Below are 9,982 nucleotides of genomic sequence, written 5' to 3'. Positions count from 1 at the left end.
GTTATAACAATGTAATTAGATTGATTAATAAAAAAAATGCAATATGTTAATTGAACATATTATTGATCTTTATTTCCGAACGTATTAATTTAACCTGCCTCTTGCAGGTAGTGACGTCAGAAATATTATCTAGTTACCAGTGTGAAAAATTATTACCCAGTATAAGGGAAATAGAAAATTACTTGGATTTTTTTCTTCAGATAAAAATTCAATTCATTTAAATTAAGACATATTACATATTTTATTTGAATTATGTTAAATTAATAGAAATAGCTATTACGTCAAATATAGTGCGTCAAGCAAATCTTGTCAGTAACAATGTAAAGCAAACTAAAGTAGGGCAACACTCAAAGAGTAGTATTGCGCTAAGAAAAGCAGCAATGTACAATGTACATCGAATCTAAACTTTTTTTCCGCTGAGCGCGCCCGTCAATTTTTTTTTTTTTTTTTTTTAGTTTATTTATTCACTTTAAATTTTAATACAATTTTTACATGCATGCCACTATTGGAAACCTCTAGGGTTTATATAATAGTTGGCGAGATCACGCGGTCCGATCCGCGTTTGCTTAATACTATTATTAATTAATACTTAATATTGTCACTCGCGGATTCTCTATTGAAAATGTTTGAAATTGTTATTAATAGGTATGGACGGACAATTTTAGGAACATAAATAAATAGGGTTGCCTAAAGAAATATGGTCAAGGCTATTTTAAAAAAAAAATGAAAAAAAATTTTTTTCGACTTATTTCCCCGATTTGTCTGACGAACGAAATAAGTTTCAATGGAAAGTATACAACTTGTACAACATAAATCAACTAGGTTGCCTATCATTTTCCGGTCACTATTATGTGGTGGCCGTGTTTAAAGAGGTGATTTTATATCGATAAATGCACTCATCTGTCTGACGCTTGAATTATACATCAAAATGATGGTAATTTTATTGCACATACAATGGCATAGGGTTGCTTGCGAAAATCCGGTCACAAATAAGGGTTGCCAGGCTTTTAATTAAAATAAGAAGGGAAGACTTTTAGCAATAACTCATAAACGGCTTAACTATTCAAGTTAGTTTTAATTTTATTTGATTGAGTTTTTTAATCACTATTTTTATGATTTTTTCCATATTTTTTAGACAGATGGTTCAAAAGTTAGAAAAAAACCTTTTTTTTTCTTTCTAAACGATTATTTCCAAAATGATTCACTTTATCAAGAAATGTTGTGTAAAGACCCCTATTTATTTTATAAGGCCTATCCAACGATACCCCACACTATAAGGTCGAAACGATGAAAAAATTGTCACACACATTTTGTTTCTTTCAAAGCGATTATTTCCGAACATATTTACTTTACACAAAATGTACTTCTAAAACCCGTATTCATTTTGAAAGACCATTCTAACAACATCCCACACTATAGGGTTGACACGAAAAAAAAATCCTCACGTACATTTTGTTTCTTTCGAGGCGATTATTTCCTATAATATTCACTTTACCAAAAAATGTTTTGTAAAACACCGTATTTATTTCAAAAGACCTATCCAACGACATGTCACACTCTAGGGTTGAAGCGAAAAAAAATGGTCACATACATTTTTTTTCTTTTTTTTCGTTTGAAACCTATGTTGTAAGATGTCATTTGATATGAGTTTTAAAATAAAATAAGGTTTTTAAAAAAACATTTTTTGATAAAGTGAATATTTTAGGATATAGTCGCCTCGAAAGAAACAAAATGTACGTGAGGATTTTTTTTTCGTGTCAACCCTATGGTGTGGGATGTTGTTGGAAAGGTCTTTCAAAATGAATAGGGGTTTTAGAAGTACATTTTTTGATAAAGTAAATATTTTCGGAAATAATCGCTTTGAAAGAAACAAAATGTGTGTGCCAATTTTTTCATCGTTTCAACCTTATAGTGTGGGGTATCGTTGGATAGGCCTTTTAAAATAAATAGTGGTCTTTAAACAACATTTCTTGATAAAGTGAATCATTTCGGAAATAAACGTTTAGAAAGAAAAAAAAAGGTTTTTCCTTCTAACTTTTGAACCATCTGTCTAAAAAATATGGAAAAAATCATAATAATAGTGCTTAAAATTGAAAGAAACTTGATCAGTAAAGCCGTTTATGAGTTATCGCTAAAAGTCTTCCCTTCTTATTTTAATTAAAAGCCTGGCAACCCTTATTTGTTACCGGATTTTCGCAAGCAACCCTATGCCATTGTATTTGCAATAAAATTACCATCATTTTGATGTATAATTCAAGCGTCAGACAGATGAGTGCATTTATCGACATAAAATCACCTCTTTAAACACGGCAACCACATAATAGTGACCGAAAAAAGATAGGCAACCTAGTTGATTTATATTGTACAAGTTGTATACTTTCCACTGAAACTTATTTCGTTCGTCAGACAAATCAGAAGAAATTTGCCGAAAAATATTTTTTTTTCAAAAATTTATTAAAAATAGCTTTGACCATATTTCTTTCCGCAACCCTATTTACACTATGTACGATAAGAGCGTGACCGGTAAAACTTAGAAAAAAAGTAAAGAGTGTTCATGTCAAATACTATAATATTAGAGTATTGTTATTACATATTCATGCTTTATTTTTATTAAGGCGTCCAGTCTCCTGAATTATTAATAATACCTTGGTAAATTTGAGGCATAATTTCGACCAAATTTTCAGCAAAACTGCAAGGTAAAGACGTTCGCACAGATTTCAGTTCTCGAGTTAGATCAATAAAACTAAGAGTATTATTTCCTCGTAATTTGAGCTTCATCCATGCCCAAACATTTCGAACTAGATTGGCGTCGGGTGATTGTGAGGGCCAATCCAAAACATCGTCGCTATTTTCAGTTTTACATGCAGTACAGAGCTGACTTCGGCATTTAGGGTCATTATTCTCTTGTGGGATCCAAGAAGCGTTATACTTTGGAAGCTTTTGATAGAGGAAGAGGGCAATGCCTTTTCATCAATTTTGACCCTTTTATGGGCGTCCAGTGTATCGGTGCACAAGTGCAAATGGCCGAAACCCTGCTTCGAGAAGCATCCCCAAACAAGTTCCTTTACTGGGTAATTCTCGGTTCGCACGAGCACTCTATTATCTGCCGTAGAACAGGTTCAAGTCGACTAATTAACTCCCCAAAAAGAAACTTCATAGAAAAAAAAATATTTTGTTTTTGCTTGCTCTCGCCCACGATAGGCTTTTTTTCCATATGTTTTTCAGTAAGGGAGAAGCTTCTTCACCGTACTGCAATATTTTAAACCATTTTCATTCAAACACCTTCTGATTGTATCTAAAGATATCTTCAAACCTTTTATCGTAAGTTTTACTTATCAAGAAGGCCCAGAACGCAATGATAGAAGTGGATTTTTTTTAAATATCTGCAAGACCCATTTATCCTCTGTGAAGGAGGTCTTTTATGTTTTCCCGCGTTCTGGTAAATCTTAAACATTTTTATACTCCTTATAATGCTTCACCCACTTAATTACAAACGCCTTCGATTTATTTATATACAATCAGCTTGGTTTGTGACATTTTGGGACCTTTTGGGTACGTACAGGAGAACACTGCCTCATAATGTGAATTGTAAGCGGCATTCCTTTTTTTTTTATTGACTTTTAGGTGGGAAATTGTCCAAAGTATTTTGTTATTTTTTACGAAGCATTGTAGGCAAAAGAACATTCTATTCAGCGAGTACTTTTTTTTTCTGTGCTACATCCTTAAAATATACATATACACTGGTCACGCTCTTGTCAAACACACTGTATTTATGTTCTGGAACATATTTTCATAGTTTCATCCGTCAGACAGATTGGTGAAGGTCGACCATATGTGGGATCTCCGACTGACCTACTATAGGAAGTGGCGCCCTCAATAATTTTCTACAGTTTCTTGTCGGACTATAACTACTGGGAATTTTTTGTCCCAGTTGTTACCACTGGTAGAAGATGGGATTTTTTTCCAGTAATTATCACCACTATTTTATTTGAGTTTAATATTAATAGAATTATTATTATAAAAACAAAACAACCCGACTGCTTACAAAAATGAACCGAAAAAGGAAAAACAAGTATCAGAATACCTATATAATGAAATAATTACATATATTATATATATGCAGGCAGGGACAAACAATACTTAGTTACCTACTGACACGGAAAGATCTACTAAAACTACGTTTGTCACCTCATGCGGCACCTTAAAGTATTTAGTTTAACTAATTTGAATATACGTAAGACCGCATCCAACGCAGCCCCTGCAGTACCTGCTTAGAAGCGTGAATTGTTTTCGCTTTCGATTCAGGTCACGAGATGGCAGACCCTCATAAGGGGCCCACTGATTAACAGTCCGCCGGACGGTATCGGCCTGTCAGTTAGAACAAAATTTTGACAGTTCCGAACAACTGACAGGTCCATACCGTCCGGCGGACTGTTAATCAGTGGGCCCCTTAACACGCAAGGTCTCTATTAGAGATGCAACGGATAGTTGTTTGGCCGGATACCGGATATTCGGCCAGACCATTGGCCGAATATTCGGTATCCGGCCACCGAATATTCGACCGGCGGAACTATACCTACATCTCGGTTTTTCAGGTGCGCATTGTGCGGGTCTTGACCTGTTTCATAGTGAACGTCCGCGCGGACTCATTTCTAGATACGAAATGAGTGCGCGTGCAAGTGAGTGGAATGTTTCAATTGTTTTAAAATAACGAGTACGATTATGACCGTGACTGTTTCTTATTCCAATTTTATTTACTCCGAAATCAAGCAATGTTACTATCCGGTATCCGGCCGGATACTAGGCTACTATCCGGTATCCGGACGGATGTTGAAATAGTGGCCGGATAGGCCGGATACCGGATAGTAACCGAATATCCGTTGCATCTCTAGTCTCTATACTTTTACATGACATGTGTTCAATTTTTGTCAGTAGAAAAAGGCGTGAAATTCAAATTTTCTATGTGATGATAACCCTTCGCACATACATTTTTTAAATTTGCCGCTTTTTTCCTACTGACGGAAATGGCTTGACAGACTATATGTTTGTGGTAGAGAAATGGGGTAAATGTTGTTTATAATATGGCTACATTCGGCGGAGAACCGGAAGTGATTCTCGTCCTTCCAGCTGAAGGAAAAATCATTTCTCGGCCATTCTGTTGGAGTCTTTCTCGGATCTTACACGTAGTAATCCGTGGTGAGTGTCAGAAGAAAGTAGTTAAGTGCAGTGAAAAGTGTAATTATCTAAAGTTTTGTTAAACATAGTGTTAGCATTTAGTCCGTATTGGCAGTAACTTAATTTCCCGCAAACGAGTTATTTTCCAAATTCGCTGGAAAGTTTGCCACTGTGGTGTAATTCAAAACCTGTCGATATGTCAAGTTAACAACGTGGAATTCTTTTGTTCGCTTTTAAATTGATCTTTTGTAGCTTTCATATGTTTTATTATCGTAAACCACGTTAAATAATGGCAGTTTTAGTAACTTTCAATCTGCTTACGCGTCACACTTGCGCACCGGCATGCGTTGCACCACGTGGTAGTGGAAAATATTTGTTTTCTGTATACTCGTTTTGCATTAAAGTATTTCCATGTCATCATACGTTTAAAACTGTTTGTGAAAATAATTTAATTGAATCAATAACTTTCCACAAGCTGTAATGGCTGACATCCATTGTGAGATGTCAAGATAGGGCGAGGCGGCCATGCGGCCGCCATATTGCCGGTCGCGCATATCTTGTACATGAGGCACCGTCCGACCTTGTGTGTGCATCCTATCGTCGTCTTGGAATTTATTGCACTTTATTAACGATATCTTTTCGTTTTGTTTTAGACTAACCAAAAATGGGCAAGGAAAAGATTCACATTAACATTGTCGTGATCGGACACGTCGACTCCGGCAAGTCCACCACCACCGGCCACTTGATCTACAAATGCGGTGGTATCGACAAACGTACCATCGAGAAGTTCGAGAAGGAGGCCCAGGAGATGGGCAAGGGCTCCTTCAAGTACGCGTGGGTGTTGGACAAGCTTAAGGCTGAGCGTGAGCGTGGTATCACCATCGATATCGCCCTGTGGAAGTTCGAGACCGCCAAGTACTACGTGACCATCATCGATGCTCCCGGACACAGGGATTTCATCAAGAACATGATCACTGGTACCTCACAGGCCGATTGCGCCGTGCTCATCGTCGCCGCCGGTACTGGTGAGTTCGAGGCCGGTATCTCTAAGAACGGCCAGACCCGCGAGCACGCCCTGCTCGCCTTCACCCTCGGTGTCAAGCAGCTGATCGTGGGCGTCAACAAGATGGACTCCACTGAGCCCCCGTACAGCGAATCCCGTTTCGAGGAAATCAAGAAGGAAGTCTCCTCGTACATCAAGAAGATCGGTTACAACCCAGCTGCTGTCGCTTTCGTACCCATTTCTGGTTGGCACGGAGACAACATGCTGGAGGCGTCCACCAAGATGCCCTGGTTCAAGGGATGGAATGTCGAGCGCAAGGAAGGCAAGGCTGAAGGCAAGTGCCTCATCGAGGCTCTTGACGCCATCCTGCCCCCTGCCCGCCCCACAGACAAGGCCCTGCGTCTGCCCCTGCAGGACGTCTACAAAATTGGCGGTATTGGTACGGTGCCCGTAGGCCGTGTCGAGACTGGTATTCTCAAGCCCGGCACCATTGTTGTGTTCGCGCCCGCCAACATCACCACTGAAGTAAAGTCCGTGGAGATGCACCACGAAGCCCTCCAGGAGGCCGTGCCCGGCGACAATGTCGGTTTCAACGTCAAGAACGTGTCCGTTAAGGAGCTGCGTCGTGGCTACGTCGCTGGCGACTCCAAGAACAACCCCCCCAAGGGTGCCGCAGACTTCACCGCACAGGTTATTGTGCTCAACCACCCCGGACAGATTTCAAACGGCTACACGCCTGTGCTCGATTGCCACACAGCCCACATTGCCTGCAAATTCGCAGAAATCAAAGAGAAGGTTGACCGTCGTACCGGCAAATCCACTGAAGATAACCCTAAATCCATCAAATCAGGAGATGCTGCCATCGTCATCCTGGTCCCCTCCAAGCCTCTGTGCGTGGAGTCGTTCCAGGAGTTCCCTCCTCTCGGTCGTTTCGCCGTGCGTGACATGAGACAGACGGTCGCCGTCGGTGTCATCAAGGCTGTCAACTTCAAGGAGGCTGGCGGCGGCAAGGTCACCAAAGCTGCCGAGAAGGCCACCAAGGGCAAGAAGTAGCTAGGCCTTTTAACAGCACAATTTTTCATCCAACTGCGATACTTCATTCACCGAAAGGTGTTCAGAAGGAAAGAAGGGCTACAAACTCATTCCTTTTCTATATTTTTTACAAGGCTTATACTGTAACATTATTTTATAATTTATATAAGGTGGTTATACATATATCTGAAATATTTTGTTATGACTGCAACTGAAAGTGTAAATTCATAGAAATAAAGGTAGCCTCCAGTACAGAATTGTATCATTTCTTTAAGACCTTGAAATAGATGCAGTAAATAATTTATTTTTGTTTTAAGTAAATGGTACACAAATAAATTTAAATTTCCTGACATCTTTCGATTATTTCATCTAGCCAGACTTTCAAGTATCAAGTGATATAACATATAACAGTAAATTCCATTTTATTGTCGCATAATGATCACTTCCCTAGTAGCATTTTCGTTGGGGCCTACGGTGCCAACGGTAGGGAAAACGTTGGGATGAGGTTCGTTCCGAAGCCAACATTAATTTTGTATTGGCCCACCATCGCATTTACCAACATTCGCTGTGGCACAGATGCCCAACAATGGGCCTTTGTGTATTTTGGTACCGTTGGCTAAACAACGATAATATTCGTTGGCCCAATGATGACATATATCGCATTTACCAACATTGGCAGTGGCAGTGATGCCCAACAATGGGCCTTTGTGGATTTTGCTACCGTTCGCTAAACAACGATAACATTCGTTGGCCCAATGGTGACAAATACCGCATTTACCAACATTGGCTGTGGCACGGATGCCCAACAATGGGCCTTTGTGTATTTTGGTAACGTTGGCTAGTCAAGGATATCATCCGATAGCCCAATGATGACAAATATCGCATTTACCAACATTGGCTGTGGCACTGATACCCAACAATGGGCCTTTGTTTATTTTGGTAACGTTGGCTAATCGCCGATATCATCCGATGGCCCAATGACGACCAATATCGCATTTACCAACATTGGCTGTAGCATTGATGCCCAACAATGGGCCTTTGTGTATTTTGGTAACGTTGGCTAATCAACGATATCATCCGATGGCCCAATGATGACAAAAATCGCGTTTACCAACATTGGCTGTGGCACTGATGCCCAACAATGGGCCTTTGTTTATTTTGGTAACGTTGGCTAATCAACGATATCATCCGATGGCCCAATGACGACAAATATCACATTTACCAACATTGGCTGTAGCATTGATGCCCAACAACGGGCCTTTGTTTATTTTGGTAACGTTGGCTAATCATCGATATCATCCGATGGCCCAATGACGACAAATATCGCATTTACCAACATTGACTGTAGCATTGATGCCCAACAATGCGCCTTTGTGTATTTTGGTAACGTTGGCTAATCAACGATATCATCCGATGGCCCAATGATGACAAATATCGCATTTACCAACATTGACTGTGGCACTGATGTCCAACAATGGGCCTTTGTTTATTTTGGTAACGTTGGCTAATCAACGATATCATACGATGGCCCAATGACGACAAATATCGCATTTACCAACATTGGATGTAGCATTGAGGCCCAACAATGGGCCTTTGTGTATTTTGCTACCGTTCGCTAAACAACGATAACATTCGTTGGCCCAATGGTGACGAATACCGCATTTACCAACATTGGCTGTGGCACGGATGCCCAACAATGGACCTTTGTGTATTTTGGTAACGTTGGCTAGTCAAAGATATCATCCGATGGCCCAATGATGACAAATATCGTATTTACCAACATTGGCTGTGGCACTGACGCCTAACAATGGGCCTTTGTGTATTTTGGTACCGGTGGCTAAACAACAATAACATTCGTTGGCCCAGTGAGCACAAATATCGCATTTACCAACATTGGCTGTGGTACTGATGCCCAACAATACCAGTTGAGTTTGCTTGTAGCGTCACTAGATGGCGTTACTGTCTCCAAACATCGAAGTTATAGTTATTTTCTCGATTATTCCGGATATAATCATAATATTTTTTAAAAGTAACTTATAAATCTAATAGCTATAACTATAAAATTTATACATAAATTTAATAAATTGTATTTTACCAACATTTTCTCAATTTAAATCTCAAAAAACATAAATCTCGCTAACGAAGTTTCGAAGTGCGGTTAGTATATATACAAATTAGAGTATATAGTAAGTGTACTTGCTTCGGCAGTACATATACTAAAATTGGAACGATACAGAGAAGATTAACAACAACTGCTGCCTAGCCTAGGGCCTTCATGAATTGTGGATACAACCAATGCCTACCGTAGTGTAATTGTAATATTTATCAACAAAGACCCAACGTCGTATTACACAACCACTTACTTAACGTAGGGTAACTGTAGGACTCGTAAACAAAAGCCCATTACATAATTAGACTGTAGGCACACTATAAATTACACAACTATTTACCTACGGTAGTATTGTAAGAATCCTATACAAGGCCCCAGCGTTAAAGTTACAATGTTGGCCCTTTGTGGGACAAGCTGTGTTGGGCCTTCAACCTGGTGCACGACTACCTACCGACCTACCTGACTTGCCGTTGGGTAATTGTTGAATTTGCAAACAGAAGCACAACGAAAAAATTGCCCTTTTTTATTTTTTTGCAGTTGGCCCTACAGCAAGCCATACGGCCAAATGTAACAATTAACCAACCATCAAACAAATGTGTATAGGCCCAACCACGGCCCAACCAAAACCACCACCGTTGAATAATTGTATGATTTATTTAAAT

The 9,982-nt window shown here is 39.5% G+C and overlaps 2 protein-coding genes across 3 annotated transcripts in view; one reads left to right on the top strand and one right to left on the bottom strand.

The window, feature by feature from the left end:
- Positions 1-9,982, bottom strand: part of LOC134789705 (small ribosomal subunit protein mS31) — a 169,157-nt gene that overhangs the window by 43,737 nt on the left and 115,438 nt on the right. The window lies entirely within an intron of this gene.
- On the top strand, positions 5,057-7,562 carry LOC134789651 (elongation factor 1-alpha). Of its 2 annotated transcripts, none has more exons than XM_063760242.1 (2): positions 5,057-5,196; positions 5,829-7,562. In XM_063760242.1, the coding sequence occupies exon 2, from the start codon at positions 5,840-5,842 to the stop codon at positions 7,229-7,231; it is 1,392 nt and encodes a 463-aa protein (XP_063616312.1). In that variant the 5' UTR covers positions 5,057-5,196; positions 5,829-5,839; the 3' UTR covers positions 7,232-7,562. The 2 variants fall into 2 exon arrangements, with proteins under 2 accessions (XP_063616312.1, XP_063616313.1); XM_063760243.1 differs by having other exon boundaries at positions 5,129-5,235.

This window comes from Cydia splendana, chromosome 4 (assembly GCF_910591565.1).
Source record: "Cydia splendana chromosome 4, ilCydSple1.2, whole genome shotgun sequence".
In the NCBI taxonomy this organism is placed as follows: Eukaryota; Metazoa; Arthropoda; class Insecta; order Lepidoptera; family Tortricidae; genus Cydia; species Cydia splendana.
Note: the sequence above shows the minus strand (reverse complement) of the source record. Positions and strands in the feature narration are given on the sequence as shown.

Bases quoted from the DNA above. Each gene is read 5' to 3' on its own strand.
- LOC134789651 (XM_063760242.1), top strand. From the start codon at position 5,840: ATGGGCAAGGAAAAGATTCACATTAACATTGTCGTGATCGGACACGTC.